This window comes from Mustela erminea, chromosome 18 (assembly GCF_009829155.1).
Source record: "Mustela erminea isolate mMusErm1 chromosome 18, mMusErm1.Pri, whole genome shotgun sequence".
Classification (NCBI taxonomy): domain Eukaryota; kingdom Metazoa; phylum Chordata; class Mammalia; order Carnivora; family Mustelidae; genus Mustela; species Mustela erminea.
The window spans coordinates 47,217,344-47,238,112 of NC_045631.1; the positions used below are offsets into that span (position 1 = coordinate 47,217,344).

General features: G+C 52.8%; 2 protein-coding genes across 3 annotated transcripts; one reads left to right on the plus strand and one right to left on the minus strand.

Moving 5' to 3' along the window:
* Positions 1-2: 2 nt before the first annotated feature.
* On the plus strand, positions 3-4,256 carry PSMC5 (proteasome 26S subunit, ATPase 5). 2 transcript variants are annotated; one of them, XM_032323067.1, is made up of 12 exons: positions 3-114; positions 680-751; positions 1,737-1,806; positions 2,126-2,223; positions 2,396-2,452; positions 2,529-2,759; positions 3,060-3,186; positions 3,288-3,478; positions 3,569-3,667; positions 3,753-3,863; positions 3,956-4,042; positions 4,147-4,256. In XM_032323067.1, exons 1-12 carry the CDS (start codon positions 91-93, stop codon positions 4,198-4,200), a joined length of 1,221 nt encoding a protein of 406 aa, XP_032178958.1. In that variant the 5' UTR covers positions 3-90; the 3' UTR covers positions 4,201-4,256. The 2 variants fall into 2 exon arrangements, with proteins under 2 accessions (XP_032178958.1, XP_032178959.1); XM_032323068.1 differs by lacking the exon at positions 3-114 and adding an exon at positions 306-512.
* Positions 4,257-4,307: 51 nt separating this feature from the next.
* SMARCD2 (SWI/SNF related, matrix associated, actin dependent regulator of chromatin, subfamily d, member 2) lies at positions 4,308-14,153 on the minus strand. The gene is made up of 13 exons (XM_032323058.1): positions 13,627-14,153; positions 8,868-9,052; positions 8,605-8,647; positions 8,340-8,462; positions 7,430-7,585; positions 6,930-7,025; positions 6,689-6,790; positions 6,390-6,551; positions 6,132-6,229; positions 5,813-5,948; positions 5,560-5,682; positions 5,319-5,420; positions 4,308-5,238 (listed from the first exon to the last, which is right to left on the minus strand). The coding sequence occupies exons 1-13, from the start codon at positions 13,840-13,842 to the stop codon at positions 5,185-5,187; spliced, it is 1,596 nt and encodes a 531-aa protein (XP_032178949.1). The 5' UTR covers positions 13,843-14,153; the 3' UTR covers positions 4,308-5,184.
* Positions 14,154-20,769: the final 6,616 nt, after the last annotated feature.

Sequence of the window (20,769 nt, forward strand, 5' to 3'; positions counted from 1 at the left end):
TCTTCTAGGGTCGCCGGGCTCTAAGCCCCTGCTTTTGCGCCTGCGCGCTAAAGCGCCTCGGATGCCGGCGGTCTCCGTGAGAGAGGAAAGATGGCGCTTGACGGACCGGAGCAGGTATGGCGGCTGCAGCGGCCGGGCGGGGATGGGGGCTCGATGCGAAGCAGGCGTGATCTGAGGTGGCCCGCCGGCCGGGGCAGCAGGGTCGGGTGGGTTGGATGGGTCGGGGGTGGGTGGACCAATCCAGACTGGGCCGTGCCTAGGACCGGATCTGCTGTGTCAGCGCCGCCCCCGGCGGGTCAGAGCAGGGCCGGGAGAAGACGACCCTGTGGAAGCGGAGGGAGTGAGGGGAACGATGGGAACGGGAACCGGCTCCGCGAGTCGCAGGACGTAAGGCCCCGTTCCTCCAGGTGGCTCCACCTCTAGCAATGATACCTCGGGTTTTTATAGCGCTTGAATCGCTACAAAGCGCTCTCGTGTATGTTGTCTCTTGATTCTCCTGGAAGTCTTGGGAGGTAGGCGGCATTCTCATTCTGCTTTTAGTTTAGTCACGGGGAAGTGGAGTGAGTTAGAGATGGACTGAGGCATTCGAACCCAGATCATTCCTCTAAAGCCCAAGCTGCAAGTGGGTTTTTCCCTTGAAAATTGGTTGGCCTGTTTTATAATTACACTGTGTTTTCAGATGGAGCTGGAAGAGGGGAAGGCAGGCAGTGGACTCCGCCAGTATTACCTGTCCAAGATCGAAGAACTCCAGGTGAGGACGGACTCGAGGTCCACAGGTAGCTAGACGAGGAATGAAGGATTGATGGAGTGTGTTTCTACAAATCCATTTAGTTCCACTGGGGGGCGCAATAAAAGACTAACTGCTAGCTATAGGAAGTATATGAAGTTAAGTCTCTTGTTTTTCTCAACTCCCATCCCTTTGAAGGTAAAAAGTTTTCGAAGTTTATTAGACATCGTGAAAGCTTTAACTTTTAGCCTAAAAGGTACTCTTAGCCAAATGCCATTCCGTCTAGAAGTAGTCTGAATGTGAGAGTTGGTTTTGTAAGGGAGCACGAAGGTTCTCTTGAGATTTAGCCCACTCTGGTTGGAGCAGGGTGAGAATGGGAAGGCAGACAGAACTGCCCAGTCTGTATAATGCTGATTTCTTGGGACTTAGTGAAAAGGAGTTGGGCAGCGTAGTGCTCCAGCCTAAAGAGGGAGCAGGGACTCTAGCAATAAGGAAAATACATACATTGGAGGAAGGAAAGTCCCAAGGGCATTTTCTAAACTCCTGGTACATTTGCAGCTATCATATAAGGTTTATCATTTTTTAAGTGCTCTTACATGTGGTGTCATTTATCCTCCACAGTAGTCCAGAAGAGAGGCAGGGCAGGTAATGCCGTATTTGCTTACAGTTTGGTAACAGATCTTGACGTTTTAAGTGGCTTCCCTTAGTTTTACCTACCTGTTAATTTGGCAGCAGTGCCAAGCATGTCATTGCCTCACAAGAAACTGACTACGTGTGGCAGCTTAAGTTTTCTCCGTTAAGGCTTATTATTCCTGGAGCAGTGTGTTAGGACAACTGCACTAGGCCCCAGACTCTTGGAAGTAAGGACAGAGTCCTTAGGATCCTACTGGACAATCTGGAACATGCAGGTGCCCTGTGCTCTTGTCACTCAGCTCATACCAGCCTGTGAGGATCTTGGCCAAGAGCTTAACCTCCTAGTGTTTTCTGCTCTGTTTCTTGTTCTCCATAGCTGATTGTAAATGATAAGAGCCAAAATCTCCGGAGGCTGCAGGCACAGAGGAATGAGCTTAATGCAAAAGGTGAGGAGGCAAAGATGGGAAGGCTGCACGTGGACAGTCTGTCCGAGGTCTGACTGTTCGAATCTCCCTAAACTGAGACTTCACGTTCGGTGCTTATTTCTCATAGAGTCTGAGGCTATGCTTTGCACTGTTACTTGGCTGTTCACATGCATGTCTCTTCCGAGCGACATTGTAATCCCTTTAGAGACTTAAATTTTGACCTTATTTTGTGTTCTTCTAAAAGTTCAGAACGGTGCTTCATTCATGCCTATTGAATTGAGTCTGTAGGAGAAGGGACACCAGAGAAGCTGGGTGACCATTATGTCTGTTTCCCATCCAGTTCGCTTACTGCGGGAAGAGCTCCAGCTGCTGCAGGAACAAGGCTCCTACGTGGGGGAAGTAGTCCGGGCCATGGATAAGAAAAAAGTGTTGGTTAAGGTAAAGGCACCATGGCCTCCAGGGAGCAGCCCAATGTCCTGTGCATTCTCATGCTTCTGTGTGTAGTCTTGCCAGGACACTGTTCTGTTATTTTAGGGCTCATGGGTCTTCCTGGGCGAGGTGGATGGGTTTGGTGACGGTCAGGAAAGGTCACGAGCCCTCGTTTCTTTAGGTACATCCAGAAGGCAAGTTTGTTGTAGATGTGGACAAGAACATCGACATCAACGACGTGAGTGCAGCAGGTGAGGTGGGAGGTTGGGCTCAGCTCTTGCCACGTCACTTCCTGAAACTCTCCCCTTGCCCAGGTGACACCCAATTGCCGGGTGGCTCTAAGGAACGACAGCTACACTCTGCACAAGATCTTGCCCAACAAGGTAGACCCACTGGTGTCACTGATGATGGTGGAAAAGGTGCCAGATTCAACCTATGAGATGATCGGCGGACTGGACAAGCAGATTAAGGAGATCAAAGAAGTGATCGAGCTGCCTGTCAAGCATCCCGAGCTCTTTGAAGCGCTGGGCATTGCGCAGCCCAAGGTGAGAAGCGAGAGTTGTGTGGAAGGGTCACGCTGTTACCCGCACGTCCTGCCCCAGAGGAGCTGTCATTCCCCTGTAAGGAGACCCCACTTGTGCTGGCCCTCCCCAGGGAAGAGGGGCTCAGAGGAGCGCTGCCAGGGTACTGCAGAAGCTCAGAGAAAAGCACTAGGAAGGACCTCAAAGTTCATGTTTTATACCCCTGGCATCGAGCACAGGGTATAGCCCAGAGTGAGCACTTGATACATGTTCCCTAGTGTAATGGGACTGGCTTCTGCTCTGAGTCCTGCTCTTCCTCTCTAGGGGGTGCTGCTGTATGGACCCCCAGGCACTGGGAAGACACTGTTGGCCCGGGCTGTGGCTCATCATACAGACTGCACCTTTATTCGCGTTTCTGGCTCTGAATTGGTACAGAAATTCATTGGGGAAGGTAACTATGGGCAGAAACATGAAAACCAAGCAGAAGTAAGGGGGTGGAGGTGAGGGTAGAGAGCTCATTGCCTCCGTGACGCCAGCTTGGCCTCTGCACAGGGGCAAGGATGGTGAGGGAGCTGTTTGTCATGGCGCGAGAACACGCTCCGTCTATCATCTTCATGGACGAAATTGACTCCATTGGCTCCTCACGGCTGGAGGGGGGTTCTGGAGGGGACAGTGAGGTGCAGCGGACGATGCTGGAGCTGCTCAACCAGCTCGATGGCTTTGAAGCCACCAAGAATATCAAGGTGAGGTGGCGTCCAAGGGAAGGCCCTGCATGAGGAGCAGCCGGAGGAAGGGCTTGGCTGATGCCACCACCACCCCCTTTCTCCACTCAGGTTATCATGGCCACGAATAGGATTGACATCCTGGACTCCGCTCTGCTTCGCCCCGGGCGCATCGACAGAAAAATTGAATTCCCGCCCCCCAATGAGGAGGTCTGTGAGGGGCAGAGCTGGGAGTCGCTCTGGCTGTGTGGGGAGGCCGCAGGGCTCAGGCTTTCCCTCTCTCTCCCCTCTCTAGGCCCGGCTGGACATCTTAAAGATTCATTCTCGGAAAATGAACCTGACCCGGGGGATCAACCTGCGGAAAATCGCCGAGCTCATGCCTGGTGCATCAGGGGCTGAAGTGAAGGTACCCAGAGGGCCCAAGGAAAGGGGGGCTAAGGCAGAAAGCTGTGGCTTCTGGGACACAGCAGCAGTGTCTGGCTTCCCTTCTCTGCTCAGGGTGTGTGCACCGAAGCCGGCATGTACGCCTTGCGGGAGCGGCGGGTCCACGTCACCCAGGAGGACTTTGAGATGGCTGTCGCCAAGGTAGAGGCCTCCCGTCTCTCTACCCTTGCAGATGGGGTTTCAAACAGTGGGGACAGAGCATGTGTTTATTATTCCATTTATAACTGGATGCTTTCTCTCCCCAGGTCATGCAGAAGGACAGTGAGAAAAATATGTCTATCAAGAAGCTGTGGAAGTGAGGTGCTTGTTTTCTCTGTGGATCCCTCAAATAAAGCTCTGCAGGACAAGCCCTTAAGGACTTTAGTCTGTTACTGAGTGGCCACACTGTTGAATGACCACGTCCGGGTACCACCAATAAACAAGGATTTATTTGGAAATTTCCAAACCTGCCAGAAGTGGCACTTGCCAAGCCCTGGGGTCCACCCTTCTACCAAGCTCTGAAGGGCAGCAACAGACCTTCCGCCCTGCCCCCTCACTTCCCCCCGCCCTCCACCAAGCACACACACCCGTACCTCAGGCCATGCCAGAGAACTGGAGCCCCCCTGGGGGCGGCTCTACCACCCTGGGCTCAAGAGCTGGGCTGGCAGGCCTCTGGCGTCCGAGGAGATGATGGCGGCCAGAGCCGCTTGCATAGATTGAGGAAAAACAGAAGGAGGCACCAAACAGGGCTCCCTGAAAACCCCAACTTACCCCTGTACAAAAAAAGTGGCTCCCGCATAGAAAAACCTGCTTCCCACATAGTGCAAATACCCAAAGAAAAAGAAAAACCAGCAGCAAGGCTGGGCTGGTAGGAATGGCAAAGAACTTTGGTTTAGAAAGGCCAGGAAGAGTGTGAGCTGTGCTCCTCTCCCTCACCCAGCTCCCCAGAGCCAGCTCGGACACTGGCCCCAAGGGGGTCTGTAAACAAGCAAAGCCAGCGGGCCTGGGTCTGAAAGGTCTCCGTGACAATGTCAATCAAAGCATAGCCTCCAGCGGACCGACTGGGGCCCGCCTGCCTGCAGGGAGCAAAGGAGGCAGCTGTGGAGAACCCATTTAAAGCCAAAGTAAAAAGTAAGTATAAGGCTTTGGGGACCAAGCAACAAGGAATCCTAGCACTACATTTATGAAACTCTAGCTGGGGAGCAGAGGGGGACGGGAGGCACCCCTCATCCCATCCTTAGCCTATGTGTCTGTGACGCCAGAGGGTGGTCCCCTTCCCAGCAGAGGAGGGGGTCCCTGAGCAGTTAGGTCAAGCGGATTCCCAGCACCTGTTCCAGTTCCTGCCTTCGCTGCTGCACCTGGGGGGAGAGAGCAGAGACGAGTGGCTCAGGACTCTGCTGCCCACGAGCTCAAGAGGGCACATAGGGCAGAGCCTCACCTTGGCAAAAATGTGCCTCCCCACTGCTTCCTGGGCCCACGGCTGATGGTAGAAAGCAGCTCGTCTCTCCTCTTCCGGATTCCCGATCACATCCGTGATGATCTGCAGAGAGCCAGGAGGAGAGCTGCGTACAGCACTGTGCCCACGCCTGTGCGAGTCGGCCCCAGGAAGCGGAAGTTGTGACCTGGGTAAACATCCCTTAGGGCCTAGCCTGGGATCAACCTCAGGATGGGGACCACACCTTGAGGTCTCGGCGCTGGGAGCGGAGCCATTCCTGGATGAAGTCCTGAGGGTCGGTGCTAAAGCTGAGCATGAAATCCCTCTGGGTCTTCAGCTGGTTGATGGACTCAATGGTCTCATGGATCTGGAGAAGAGAGTCCATGTGTCAGTCCAGACTCACCAATACTGTCGCAAGGTGCTCACATGCAGAAATACCAACAGAGCCAGCCCAGCCCCATCCTGGATCCCAGGGGCTGGAGGGGCTGAGAGCCCACCTTGACATCAAGGGAGGCGATCTCCTGCTGATTGGTGGTAGAGGCCAGAAAATTGCTCATCTGGGCCTTCAGTGGGTCGTCCACCTCCACGTCAATGTCATAACATGCGGTCTTCTTTTGGTCGTTCGGGTCTACACTGCAGGCAGGACACAGGAGGGGATGGCCAAGCTTACAGCTATGTTCATCCCACCGACCTGGGCCAAACCTACACACACGCAGCAGGCAAGAAACCAAACGTGCTACTTCTCTTTGGCTTTTAGATCAAGCCAAAGGTAAAGGGCTCTGAAATGGGAAGAGGAGGATGGGAAGGCTCTTTTACCTAATGACATGGTTGATGACAATGGGGTCTGGATGCTGCAGCAACCCAGCCAGCTTCATGGGAATCTCGGAGAAACGAAGGCGGCCACAACTGAAGATCTAGAGAGTACCAAAGGCTCGGTGATGCCTTTGAGAGCACAGAGGGAAGTGCACCATCCCAGGGTCAGTGTGGAGAAGGTGGCCAGAAACCTGCCCCGCAGGGGCTGTGGAGCAGGGGGCGGGGCGGGGCAGCGAGCGGCGTGGGGAGGTCCACACTCACCTGGCGGAAGTACCGGTTGCAGTTGATGTACTCGCGCTCGTGCCCGTCCTGCAGCTGGTTGTGTTTGATATAAAGCCATAGGGCCTGCATGATGGCCGCCCTGGTCTGTGTGTGCACCCCCAGCAGCCTTGCCAGTCGGGGGTCCAACTTGTACTGGGGAGGCTGGAGATGCACAGAGGGGAGTCAGGGGGTGGCGCTGTGTTCGTGGGAGAAACCGAAGCAGAAGGACGGGAAGGGTGTGCGACAGGAACCTGCCCCCTTCCCCAAGAGCACTCCCTGTGGCCCCAGACCCGTGTCACCTGATGATCCAGCATGAGCAGGAGGGTGCACTTGACGTTGAGGTCTCCAGGCCGTTTCACCTGGAAGCCATCAGTCTCCTGGGTGGTAGGCATCCGGTGCCACTGACGGGGAGGAGGGAGCAGACCTCGTCACCAAGGGAGCGGGCAGGTGTACACGTGTGGCCCTCCAGGGGCCCAAGGCCGCTTCTCTGACCCCCCACAGCACGTCAGCCTGTGCTCCCCACGCCCCAGGGCCTCTCACCTCCACCAGGTGGTTGTCAGGTCCATACAGCTCCTTGTCCAGCTCAATGACGAGGCTCTTGAAGAACGAAGAAAACTTCCTCTTCTGTTTGCTGGGCTGGGAAACGGTCACGGGTGTAAGCGGGGGTGCTGTGGGGCTCTCAGACCTGACCCAGGCGAAGCCCCGGACAAAAGGACTATTTCAACTCTCAGGCTCAGGGTACTGGAGATTCGGGGCCCCCAAAAGAAGAAGGGAGACCGAGTGCCCGGAAAGGACTCTGGGTGCAGCCCAGCTAGCAGCCAACAGGGTCTTTCCTCAAGATGCCTCACTGCCCCCTGCAGGATAACCAGTGTAACAACCAAACAGATCTTCACCCTCCAGCCTCTAAGCGGCCTGGAGCTGTGACCCCGAGCAGAGCCCTCTCCCTCAGGCAGGACTTCTCCTGAAGCGCCCCAGTGTCTGGCCCAGTCTCTACCCCACACAGGCCACCTCCCCTCCAGTCACCACCTTCCCCAACTCACATCATCCAGCAGTTTTCCCTCCACTCGGAGTTCCCAGGAAGCCACTTTGTCCCCTGCGGGGGTTCCCCCGGGGGGCCCTGTGGTCCCCGCAGTGTCACCTTCTGCCTTGCTGGGACTGAACGTATTGGAAATATAGATCCGCAGCTTTCGTTTTTGCTAGAGAGAGAGAGACAGCCAGCTAGAGGTGAGCCAACAGGCTGGAAACAATGCTACTCAGCCTTCCTGTCCGAATTCATTCAACATCAACACTGAGTGTAGACGGGCCAGGCACCCTGTCAGGCACCAGAAATCAGGAGCCACAAATCCCGGTCCCAGACTGGAAGGAACTCACAGTTCTGCGGGGGACAGATGGGCTACCGACAATACCAACACTGGGATCGGTGGTGTGACGGGGACATACAGGATTTGCTGTCGGGCAAATCTGAAGTCTCCAGCTCACACTAAATGGAAACTCAGACACCCATCATGGCCCCAAAGTATCCTTGTCTCTGGAAGCTTTCATCACTCAGGAGACTGTTCTAGATTATTTTTAAAAAGGTGGCAGGGGTGGGGAGACAGGAACTATCCCTACCTACCCTCTAGTCTTGCCCTGCAAACTTCTGACCATGATCAATAACGTTTACATTTTAAATCGTGACCCACAATCCACATATATAAACATCTGAAACAAAATGTCACTAAATACTTCTAAGGTAATTACTACGCTACTGTGAAGTATCATAATTTCTACTTTTCTCTTTTGTTAAAAACATGCTGGTCCCATCATGTTAAACTGAGTTCATGCTCCACTAATGGGCTGCGGCCAGCAGCATTGAGAAATCGCAGCCCCGTGCTTGGTCCCCGGAAAACAGACCAAGGAGACACAGAGAAGTCTGGGAAAGCCCAGGGCTGGCCAGGGCTGCACACACACCGTCAGAGGCTTTTTGATGGCCTCTTGGATCTCCATCCGCTTTCGGGCAATGGTCTGGTCCAGCTTCCGCTCAAAAGCCAAGAGATCCATGTACGCCTGAGACTCTGGGACAAGCTCCCGAATCTGGAGGAAGGGAGGAATTCAACTTGTTTCTGCTGCATCTCTGGCTCCTTGCCCCTCCACCCCATGACTGGGGGAGCCTGGTTGCACCCACAGTCCACCAGCTACTGCACAGGCTTCCTGGGCCCCTGCCCAACATACTCACTCGCTGAGGTAGAACCTTATCTGCCATCTTCCTCCTCTTCAACCTAGGGAGGACAAAAACTCAGGACATCAGTGATCCAAACACACCTCCCCCACACCCACCCCTCCAGCCCCTAGGTAGGACTCTCCCCAAGAAGAGCCAGGAGTCTTCCTCCCCAGCTTCATGCCTGATGGCGTGCCCATCAGGCAGATCAGAGCTCTTAGGACTCTCTGTCACCACTGAAGCTGAGCCGGGTGAAGGGAGAAGAAATGGGATGGTCTTACCCCCGGCGCTGGGCAGGCATTGGGGGCTGGGCCTGGGGCACAAGCAGGCGTTTGCGGAATGGGTCCATCATGGTGGGCGGCATCCCAGGTCGAAGTGCAGCAGCTGTGCCGAAGGGAGATCCAGCGGGAGGTCCCACCTGCAAGCCAGCCATGGGCATCCGGCTCCCTGGTGACATACCAGGCCGCTGGGGGAAGCAAGCCAATGGGGGTGCATAGGTCAGCGGTAGGGCCCCATGGGGCCCGTAACCCATTCTCTCCATCCTTCTCCTGGGCCAGGTCTGGCCCGAAGCAGCACACCACAGAGCCCGGGGCGGAGGGCCAGGAACAAAGGGGAGCAGGTGCCTGAGAGGAGAAATATAAACCACACCTGCCCTGCCCCCATCCCCCGCCCTGGCATCTGTGCCAGCAAATGGGGCCTGCCGGAACCCAGGGGGTGGGACAAGAGCCCGCCTGAGACGGAAGGGCCTGTGGGAGTGTCTCAGGGCCCAGCCCCACCTTCTAGCCCCCGCCCCACAGGCGATGCCCTGCTCCCTGGGACCAGAGGGGTAGGAGGCACTCCTGATCGCCTCATGTGGCCCCACCAAGCACTCCCATCCAACGGAACAGGAAAGCACGGCGCGGGGGCCAGGTCCCAGCCGGGTGGAGAGGTACAGTGTGACAGTAGTAGGCAAAACCCCAACAGCCATCTCCTGGCACTAGCTCAGCAGTGTGACCAAGGGGAGGAAGATGGTCCGAGGGGCTGGCGTGCCCATCAGGCAGTGGCCCCCTAGGTGCGCTATTCCAGCAGGATGGCTTGGAGCATGTCCCGACTGATGGGGGTGGCCTCAGCAGAGTCCGGAGACCATCTGGTCACCATATGGTCCCTCCTTACAACCCAGACCTGGACCCTTCTCTCCACCTCCCTACTGCCCTGCTCCCCACCCTAAAGCCAGAAGACCCCGAAAGGAAAGCTGTGGCTCCTGGGTGGCCTCTGGGAGAGCCGCCGGGACCCAGCCTCCATCTGGGGTCCAGGTACCACCTGGCTGCTGGGGAAAACTGAGCCTGAATTCAGCCCACACGGTCCTAAACTGGAGAACAGAGATGAGATTATCCTCGGATACAAGATCAGGCATAGGGTCACCAGGAATCTGGGTGACAGAAACGGCTGCTGTAGAAGCCTGCAGAAGGATTTCCCATCAAGGTCCAGTTCCCCAACATTTCTGGGAGTTCCCCGGGCCCCTTGCCCCCCTCCCCACAGCTGCTGCCTGCAAGGCCTGTTTGGCAGCTCTGCCTTGCACACACTGTCCCTGGCAGCTTCTCAGGGCTGGCCCCAGGGCCCAGATTATGCAACCAGCACAACCACCCAACCAAGCCAGGCTGGGTGGGGACTTGCACCAAATCAGAGGATCCCCCCCACCCCTGGCCCAGTATCATGGAGATGAGATGCTTCCCCTACTTTTTCATCTAGCCCTGAACCTCTGTTTTCAGCACAGAGGGCCAGACTCCTGACCAGAGGTGGAGGGCAGGGGAGAGAAGGCGGCAGTGGGACGAGCATCTGTGAGAACGGAGTTAAACGGAGGGGACTCTGGGTCCTCAGGAGTCCTGCCACAATTTCTCCTCGTCAGGAAAAGATTCGTCTGGGCTGTTGAAAGCTGAAAGCCCATTTTTTATTTCTCAGCCTTCATGAGCCACGGCCGGAGATTACAGAAAAAAACCCCGTGTGGCCACAGCTGTAAGCCCAGGCCCCAGATATCCTGGCCGTATTTTCCCCAGCCCGAGCCTGAGCCGGAGGGGAGGAACAAGTGGAGCTTGGCGATCTGCGGAGAGCGAGCTCGGGCCCCTGGGTCCCAGGGGTCGCCGGGAAGCCACTCACTAGGGCGGGAAGCTACTCGCTAGGGCATTCACAAAACCTCCCGGGCACCACCCATCCCTCCTGGGCAGGTGCTCCTGTGGCAGGAAGTCCCAAGTCAAGGCGGCATAGACAGGGCCTGGAATAGGCTCCTCCCAGACATGGGCTCGCGACATCCCGGGCACAGAGCTACCCCCTCCTCCTGCTTGCCCAGGGCCCCCAGCTTCTCCCAAGAGAGAGCAGGGGCCCAGGGGAAGGTTCCTCACAGCTCACAAAGTCCTGCCAAGCTCCACACCTGCTCTTTGAAGCACCAGTAACTCCTCTTCAAAATAAAAAAACCCAAGAGGAAAAAAAAAAAAAAAAAACCCCCCCAACAAAAAACACACACACACACACACACACACACACACACACACACACACGTCAGGTCTCTCCAAGCTCTGTTAAGTCCCCGCCTGCAGCAGAACTGGGCAGGCCTGGCTCAGTGCCCTGAACCTCGGAAGCGGGCGACAGCGTCCCCCCACCCCCAGCCCCGCACCAGCCCACACCCTAGGTGGGCCTCTGCCTCCACACCCGCGACAGCAGGGGCAGGTGGCTGGGCCTGAGAGAAGAGAACACAGCCCTCCGTGAGTAGAACATATTTTGAACTCTGGAGTGAACCCAACAATCTGTGCTTCTTCGGGTTTTGTTTTTTTCATTTCTTGTTTTCCTTAAGCTCCTCTGCTGAGTACGGACATGGCTAGAACCACAGTGTGGAGGGAGGCGGGTCATCACTTCCCTTCTTTCCAGGGGCTCCCCTAGTTGCCCAACTGGGCCCCGAAACCCTGGCTTTTCTAGCTCATGTGCCCCGACAGGAACCCCTTTGCTCCTCAGATCTCAAGCACCATCTCCTGAAGTCACACAGCTGGACTTGCAAAGAGGCCAAGCACCATCTTTCTTGAACTCAGCCAGAGTGAACCGGGTCCTCCCTCTCCCCTTGGACCTCCACTGCCCCCCCTCCCTGGGAGAGGAGGGGAGGAGGTGACAAAAACACCTGAGGGGCTCAGTCGGTTAAGCGGTTAAGCGACTGCTTTTGGCTCAGGTCCTGATCCCAGGGTCCTGGGACTGAGCCCCAAGTCAGGCTCCCTGCTCAGCCGGGAGTCTGCTTCTCACCCCCGACCTCCCCCACTCATGCTCTCTCTCTTTCAAATAAATAAAATCTTAAAAAGAAAAGGAAAGCTGGTGGGATAGGAAGCCTGGGGAAGCAGAGGCTCAGCGTCTTCCCCTTGGTCCCCAACCCTAGCAGCCTGGGGCCACCCAGCCTGGACCTTGCCACTGGCCCAAGAGCACTCCCTACACAAGGCTGTGCAACCTGTTCTCTCCACGGGCTCTTCCCAGGCCACATGGCCAACGGGTTTTGAGCAGAAGACACCAGAGAGGCTTCTCTTTCTTCCTTAGATCCTTCTCAGGCCAAAGGCCCACAGGGAGTCTCCAAGGCAGTCCTCAGCCAGCTGGCCCAGGGGCTGGAATGACTCATGCAGGGACCCCTCAGCATCACCTTGGACCCATGAGTCCCCAAATGGGAAAGCAGGATGGAAAAGATGGAGTCGTTGGGACCAGGTCTATCTCCGTCAATACCCAGACGCTTTGTTTTTGTTTTTACAGGGAGGAGGGAGAATGAGGAACAAGAAGGGACAATCACTGTCCCCAGTTAAGCATCTCTTTAGAAAGTGAGGGATCAGAGCTCCGGCAGGGGGGGCAGATATGCACACCCTCTTCTATGAGGATCCACTGTGCAGCCGCTACCTGGAGACATGAGGTGGGAGCAGAGCAAGCCCCAACCTCCCTGGGAGATGAGCGAAGAAGCCAGTGCCACATGCTGGGGCACATGGGTTGCGTGGGCTATGGCGTTGTTAGAACCTAAAGATGAAATAAAGGTGGAGAGAGTGGGAAAAGGGATGGGGACCATTCCCAAGCATTCTGGAGCAACCAGAAACATCGCACTGGAGGGGGGTGGGGTGGGAATCGACTGAGGAGCTCCCCCAGCAGGGTCAGGCCCTAAGGATAGAGTCTCTGTCTCTCAATGGCCTTTGAAGCTGCAACCTGAGAAGTTCTCTCTTTAAGCCAAACTCCAAAGGGGTCAGAACTCTTTGAAGCAACTCTCCCAGGCTCCTCCAGCCCTAGACCAGCAGGACTCGGTGAAGCCTCTCCGCTCCTGCAGACCGATCTACTCCTGGACACTAGGACACCAGCAGAGAGCCAAAAAGAGAGTTTGCCCAAAGTGGGCTGGGCTTTCCGCCTCAGGCCTGGCGGCCACCACCTCTACTCAAACCCAGAGCCATCCTGCGCCAGGGTCCTGACCTGGAGAAGACCCTGCCTGGCACAAGCTGAGATCCCCCCGCTCTAGGCTCGATCTCCCAAGCCGTGGGAAGCCAGGCCCTTCTTCCTCCTCCTTGGCAGCTGGGAGCCATCTCAGACACGCTAGAGCTCTGCCAGTTCCCAACTAGAAAAAAAACAGCGCAGACTTGGAGTGGGACCAAGGCCAATGCAGGGTAACCCTTGTTTCTCAGTGAGGGCCCTTTTGCAAAACTTTCTCAGCACTTCCCTGATCCCCCTACCCTAAAAACTATACCAGACTACACTAGATCTACACTAGACTTCTCAGCCCACTCGCTCACAGCTCACTGGCTCCGATTCCTCCATCTCTCAGTTACTCAGAATCCCTGTTCTAAGAAAGCCTCCAGAGCCTCCCTCCATCCCACGATCGCTCTTACCCTCTCCCCCAACTGCCCCGCCACCCGATCTTGCCCTCCACCAAGTCCCGCGCACTCCGCACGCTGGGCCCCTGTGCCCTGTGCCAAGGCGGCCGCCCCGGGGCCCTCACTCGAGGCCCCCCATCGCCCGCACCCCCGGGCGTGCTCGCGGGGCCGCCCGCCCATCCACGCGGCTCACCTGGTACTGCGCCGCGGGGCCCGCGGGGCCCATGGGGCGGAAGGCGGCGGCCCCGGGGCCCCCCACGCCTCCGGCCGGCCCTGGCCCCCTGAGCGCCGGTCCGGGCAGCATGCCGGGTCCCGCTGGCGGAGGCGGCGCTCCCAGGGCCGCGGCAACGGCGCCGCCACCAGGACTCAGCGGAGGCAGCGGGAACCCGCCCGCGCCACGGCCCGACATCGCTCCGTCCCGTCCGGCGCTGTCGCGATCCGGGCTCCGGACTCCGTGTCGAGTCCGCTCCGCGATCCGTGCTCCGGGACTTTCCGATCTAAATTCCGGGTTCTGGGGTTTGTTGATCCGGGTTCCGGGATTTCCCAATCCAAGTTCTCGAGTTCCTCGCAGACTCGGTTTGGGGCAGGGCCGATCCTGATTCCGGTCCTGCCCGGGGAATTCCGGATCCGGGATCTATTGCAGGCCCGCCTGCCGCCCGCGGCCTCCGGAGGTTTGGCTGCCGGGGCCCAGTTACCCGGAGGCGGCAACTAACCCCCAGCCCCGCCCAAACAAGCCCAGCGCTAGGCCCCGCCTAGAACCAGCAGTCCAATGCCGGGATGCCTCCTCAAATCCCGCCTTTCGCGAGACCCGCCCCTAACAGGCCCCGCCCCTAACTGCCAGCCCTAGAGCCACGCCCACACCCCGTTGCCCAGCCCTCCGCCGGAGGGGCGGGGGCGGAAAGCGGCGCAGGAAACGCTGTGCAAGGCGCGGGGTCAGAGGTTGAAGGTCACGTAGGGCTTCAGCAGTGAACGGGTAGTTCTTGACCTCTCCCCGTTGTAGCCAACTCCCGGAGGCTCCCGCTTAGCTCTGTGAAAATAGTTTTCTTAAGTCTCCTTTCTACATTTTTCAGCATTAAAGACTCAGCTCCCTGAGGAGGAAGAGCCGCCAACTTGACTTTGTTTAAAAGCTCATCGTCGTAGCAGCTCAGAGCTGCCAAGGAATATCAGCTGCCCCAGACCCGATCCAGCTGTGTGAAGGGCGGACTTGGCCAAGCGCCGAGTTCTTATCGCATATTTTTAAAGTGGCTCTGCCTCACTTTAAGGAAGCCTAGTATTTTTTTTCCTCCACAGGAAATGTTTCCAGGGGGAGGAATTCTGCATTATGAGAAATCTCCCTGCAGTTAAGTAAGGTCTTTCTCCAGGATTTATAGTACTTAATTGAAAAAAATTCAATACCTTTTCAGAAACCACTGTCCTGTATCATATGGTATTCAAAATAAAGTGTTTCAGGTGTGTCAGAGCCTACATTCTGGTCATCTGGCGTTTTCTCGCCATCAGACCAGTGCTTCTTAAACTTTAAAGAGTATAAGAAACATCTGGGGCTCTTACTTAAAATGCAGATTATGATTCAGTAGGTCTGGGGTCTGGGCTTAAGCAGGGCTTAAGTTTCTGCATTTCTTTTTTTTTTTTTTTTTTAGATTTTTATTTATTTATTTGACAGAGAGAGATCACAAGTAGGCAGAGAGGCAGGCAGAGAGAGAGAGGGAAGCCGGCTCCCTGCTGAGCAGAGAGCCCGATGCGGGCCTCGATCCCAGGACCCTGAGATCATGACCTGAGCCGAAGGCAGCCGCTTAACCCACTGAGCCACCCAGGCGCCCTCTGCATTTCTTTTATTTATATAAAGTTAGTCAATACATAGTGTATTACAAGGTTCAGGGTAGAGATTAATGATTCATCAGTTGCTTATAACACCCAGTGCTCCTTATATCAAGTGCCCTCCTTAATGCCCATCACCCAACTACCCCATCCCCCGACACCCCTCCAGCAATCCTCAGTTGGTTCCCTAGAGTTAAGAGTCTTTTATGGTTTGCCTCTATTTTCATCCTATTTTTCCTTCCCTCCCCTGTGTTCATCTGCTTTGTTTCTTAAATTTCACATGAGTGAAATCATATGGTATTTGACTTTCTCTGACTTACTTCACTTAGCATAATACACTTTAGATTGGTTCCATCCACATCCTTGCAAATGGCAAGAGTTCACTTTTTGATGGCTGAGTAATATTCTGTATGAGATATATATCATATATATTTTAACATTTTCTTTATCCATTCATCCCTTGATGGACATCTGGGCTCTTTCCTTATTTTGGCAGTTGTGGACATTGCTGCTATAAACACTGGGGTGCATGTACCCCTTCCAATCACTATTTTTGTATCCTTAAGTTAAATACCTAGTAGTACAATTCCTTCTAGAGCTCCAAAGCTATGTTGTTGCTACTCAGACAATAATTTTGAGTAGCCAAGATTGATTTTCACTATAAATTTCTCTGCTTTGTTTTCATCCCTAACCAAGTCTTGCATCATAGCACCCCAGATCCTGTTTATAGTATAGTATAGTCCTCCAGCCCTTTTTAGAAATCAGTTCTGCTCCACTGTACTTCCTGGTATCTTTCCAACAGTGATGAGCCCTGCCTTGCCGCTGCTTTCTTGCCTCTTGGTCTTCACGGAGCTCACTTTCCTCTTTCTGCCTAAAAGTGGGTTACCTGCCAGTCTGAGAGCAGGCCACTGGAATTATTACAGTCATTGAACCAGGGCCCCTTCCTACCCCTGAAAAGTGGGTAAAGAATTCATAATAATGCAATTAATATCCATTTCAAGCCATTCAAGATCCTAGAGCAACTCTAGGGCTGTAGAGGAAGTAGTAGGGGCAAATCCCCTGGGGAGCTATTTCAAAATATCCCTGCCAGCTATTCCCCTGCACAACACACACATACAAAATACAAGGCTTCCAGTTATAGTTTATGAATAAGCCCTCCAGTATTGTACACCTGAAACTAATGTAACACTGTATGTTAATTATACTAGACTTAAAATTTAAAAACATAACAGAAGAAGCCCCCTAGGTAACTCTGATACAGCCTCCCTTGTAGAGATACTTTCCTCTAGGAAACAGACAAGCTCACAAATGCATTTAAAAAGAAGATAAAACAGTTAAATGTAATTCAGTTCCTCTTTATCCCTTGCTTAAATCCCTCCCCAGCTTCCCATTGCTCTTAGAGTGAATACCACACTCCCTCTCATGACATGTAAGTTTCTGCAGGACGAGGCTTCTGCTTATCTCCTTGGGCTCGTTTTAAAATCACTGCCTCTAGTTCTCTAAGAGTCAGTCCAGGCCAAATTGCCAGTCTCCTGGCAATTTCTGGAACTGCTAAGCCCCTTCCGACCTGAGAGTCTCTCTACTTCCAGCTTTTCCTTAGCTTTTCCACCATCTCCCCTGACTTTATTTCCCACCTAGTGATTATCACAATATAAAATTGCTTGTTTATATGAACTGGTTTACTGTCTGATCTGGCTCCTTTGCTAAAATACAAATTCTATTAAAGCAGGAACTCTTTCTCTTTTTATTTTTATTTTTTTTTAATTGCAGTGAGATTCACATAGTGGAGAAATAAGCATTTTAAAGCAAACAATTCATTGGCATTTAGTACATTCACAGTATTGTACAACCACCATCTCTACCTAGTTCTAAAACATTTCATCACTCCAAAAGAAAATTCCATACCTGCTAAGCAATTGCTTCTCATTCACCCCTTCTCCTACCCCCTGGTACCCACAAATCTGCATTGTCTTTCTGGATTTACCTATTCTGATTATTTCGTGTAAATGTAATAATATAACATGTAACTTTCTTTTTAAAGTTTTATTTATTTATTTGACAGAGAGAGACACAGAGAGGGGGAACACAAGCAGGGGGAGTGGGAGAGGGAGGCGCAAGCTTCCCGTTGAGCAGGGAGCCCGACTCAGGGCTCAATCCCAGGACCCTGGGATCATAACCTGAGTCAAAGCCAGACGCCTAACAACTGAGCCACCCAGGTGCCCCATAACATGTCACTTCTGTGTCTGGCTTTTTTCAATCAGCATGATGTTTTCAAGGTCTATGTGTGTTGTAACATGTGCCACTACTTCACTTCTTTTTTATGGCTGAATAATATTCCATTGTGTGTATATGCCATAATTCGCTTATGCATTTATCTGTTGACAGACATTTAGGTTGTTCTCCTCAGTTATTGTAAGGAGTGCTGCTGTGAATGTGTGCGTACGTGTGTTTGAGTATCTGTTTTCAATTATTTAGGGTATATGTTGTGTCACTCAATCATTGTCACAACATAATAAATGTGTTTAAATAAGTGAATGATCTTTAAGTGTAGTGAGAGAGAATGATAAATAAAATATCAACATTGAGTTAGTTACTATGATAAAATAACCTCAAGGTGTTGGGGGGGAAATAGGGCTATCTAAGGGATAAAAATAAGCCAAGAAGAGCTAACACTTATTATTAAGTGTTTACATACATATTACCTTTTTTATCCTTCACAATGCATATGAGGTAAATACTAATTTTACTTCTATTTTAGAAATCAAGGCAGAGAGATTCAGTTACTTCCCCTACTCTCACTGTGATGGTGCCAGGATTCAAACCTGGTCCTGACCTGGTTCTGGAATCCATAATCCAGGCACTTAACTACCATATATGACTTGTTCACTGCTGTTACTTCTGTTATTACCTCTGGTCTGTTATTACTTGCAAGAAAGCTTTCAAACTGAGAAGCAAATTCTGTGGGGACCCAGAGAAAAGGAGGTTGACTGGCAGAAACGGATTAATTAAGAAAGTTTCCTACTAGAGGGGCACCCAGGTGGCTCTGTTGGTTGGGCCTCTGACTCTTGGTTTCTGCTCAGGTCATGATCTCAGGCTCATGGCATAGAGCTCTGCTTCAGGCTCTGCACTCAGCTGGGAGTCTGCTTGAAAGTCTCTCCCTCTGCCTCTGTCCCTCCTCCCCCCACCCCAATAAAATAAATAAAATCTTAAAAAGAAAAAAAAAAAAAGGTTTTCTGGAGCATTTTGCTTTGAAGGAGATACCACTGGCGGTCACCCAACCGGCAAATGGGATTTGATGTATCACAAGGGACAATTCAAGACCTTGTAAAGAACACTGAGTTAATGCTCAAGAATCAAAAGAGGTGGGAGGGGCGGCCATTCCCACTGCCACAGAAATAGGACCCGATAATGTAGCCAACTACAGAACTTGCAGTCACAGAGGCAGCATTCCCGTGCCTTTTCCCCTTGACTTAGAACGTCTTTTTCTCTTTCTCTCTTCTTTCCTTGATATTTACTCTACTCACTGACCACTTTTCAGAATTTCTGAAACATTCTGTGGTTTCAGAAGAGGGACTTTCCTATAACCTCTGACCCTATGGCATCTACAAACACTCAGAGACTTAATGGAACTGAAGTATTTAATTTATTAAAGTATTTAAAAAGTATTTAATAAGCCTGAGCTTAAGGGACAATTCCCAGTGTGGGCACTGTACTTCCTCCCCCAGCTGTTTGGTGGGCAAAACAGCTCCCAAAGAGTTCCTAGAAGAAAGGCCCTTGGAGCAAGATGGCCCAGTACTTCCCCTAGAGCAGGCCAGCAAAGGATCACTCCTCAGTATGATGGCCCTCTGGAGGCTCGAATTTCAGAAGCAGCAATGTGGATAGGTCATGGTAGGGAACGTTCACCAAAATGGCAACACTGCTAGGGCAGTGCCAGGAGCCTCTCCTAGGTGGAACCCTAAGCAGTCGAAGCATCCATCTTCCCCATGGGTGTGGTGGTGAGACCAGCCTGGGGCCCCGCCCAGTCAGAGCAGCAGAAGTCGTGCACAGCAAAGCCGCAGCTGCTGTCTTCACCATTTGAGAAGCACTTACTGAGCAGCTTCTACGTGTCAGTCCCTGACATCCTCTAGTAAAGATAAATGCAGAAATAGATCCTTTCTCCATGGGACAATTGCTAAGATAAAGATATCCATAAGGTACCAAGGGGAAACAGAGGAGGGGCCTTTAAGGAAGGAAAGGGATTAGTGAAGAGTTCTTAGAGGATGTTATGCAAAAAAAGGCTATGCAGGAGTTAGCAAAGAAAACAGAATAAGGCTCAAAGGCATGAAACAGTACAAGGTGAAGAGCATCAGAATTGATTTTGCCGGATCATCAAGTGTACAAAAGCTCCTCCTCTATGTGCACAACACAGTCACAGTTCTCGATACACTATTTCCACAGTCAATACAGTTTAGCAGGTTAACACTTAAGAATAGTGTCTTCCAGTAGTGGGAGTAGATTCAAGGATTCAGGATTTAAGAGGTGAGCTTCAGGTCTATAGGTGACACCCCTGAAATCTCTGGAGCCAAGGTTTAGGGCATGATGCTAACAGCTGTTCTCTACCATGCAAGGTGCAGGTTTATAGCACATTCAGGGACCCGGGTGGCACTGTGGTCTGAGTCTTCTTGGACACTTTCCAAACCTTCTCAGAGGTGACCTCCTGGCTCTTGAACTTGGACTCAGAGCCACCAGTATAACTGAAAAACAGACCACTAAGGCAGAGGAAAGCTAAGGCAAGGGTCTCCACTGGGTCCCAAAATGTGCTTGCCCTCTGGGGTTCTATCTTTAGCTCTTTTAGGTATACAAGTGACCTACTCAGACATACTTATCTATTCCCATCCTGTCAATTACTGTCTACTTTCTGATGAGGATGAGCCTACACCTCTAACTCCAATTACCACCTCTCTTCTAAGGTTTAGATCCATATTTCCAGTTCACTGCTGGATGCTCCACAGGTCATTTAAACCCATCTTTCCAAAATCAAGGTCTCATTGTCCTCCCTCCCAGTCTCCTCTATCGATCCTGACTTAGGGCATGAGGACATGGTGAAGGGCCAACCCTGCCTTGCTGAGACATTTCAAACTGGTCTTGTAAGCAGATGAAAGCCAAAGATGGAGTGACCCAACCAGGTGCCCAGGACACCTGCAATCAAAGAGGTGAATAGGGGAGCCTGGGTGGCTCAGTGGGTCAAAGCCTCTGCCTTCGGCTTGGGTTGTGATCTCAGGGTCCTGGGATCCAGCCCCATGTCAGGCTCTCTGCTCGGCAGGGAGCCTGCTTACCCCCACCCCCTGCCTGCCTCTCGGCCCACTTGTGATCTCTGTCTGTCAAATAAATAAAATCTTTAAAAAAAAATGAGAGATGAATAGAACAGAGAAAGCCTTAAGGACCTCCATTCTGTGGTCTTAAAATGATCTTTCACTCCTCCAACTCTTGTTCCCCCTCAGTCTTAGTCTTCGAGTTCTATTGCCTTTACCTCCTTAATCTT

Bases quoted from the DNA above. Each gene is read 5' to 3' on its own strand.
- SMARCD2 (XM_032323058.1), bottom strand. From the start codon at position 13,842: ATGTCGGGCCGTGGCGCGGGCGGGTTCCCGCTGCCTCCGCTGAGTCCT. The intron at 7,586-8,339 runs GTGTGTGTGCAG...CTCTCTCTCTAG, and splicing joins CCATCAAAAAGCCTCTGACG to CAAAAACGAAAGCTGCGGAT. The intron at 6,552-6,688 runs GTGACACGGGTC...GTGCATCTCCAG, and splicing joins TGCTCATGCTGGATCATCAG to CCTCCCCAGTACAAGTTGGA.
- PSMC5 (XM_032323067.1), top strand. From the start codon at position 91: ATGGCGCTTGACGGACCGGAGCAG. The intron at 2,453-2,528 runs GTGAGTGCAGCA...CCCCTTGCCCAG, and splicing joins AGAACATCGACATCAACGAC to GTGACACCCAATTGCCGGGT. The intron at 3,187-3,287 runs GTAACTATGGGC...GCCTCTGCACAG, and splicing joins ACAGAAATTCATTGGGGAAG to GGGCAAGGATGGTGAGGGAG.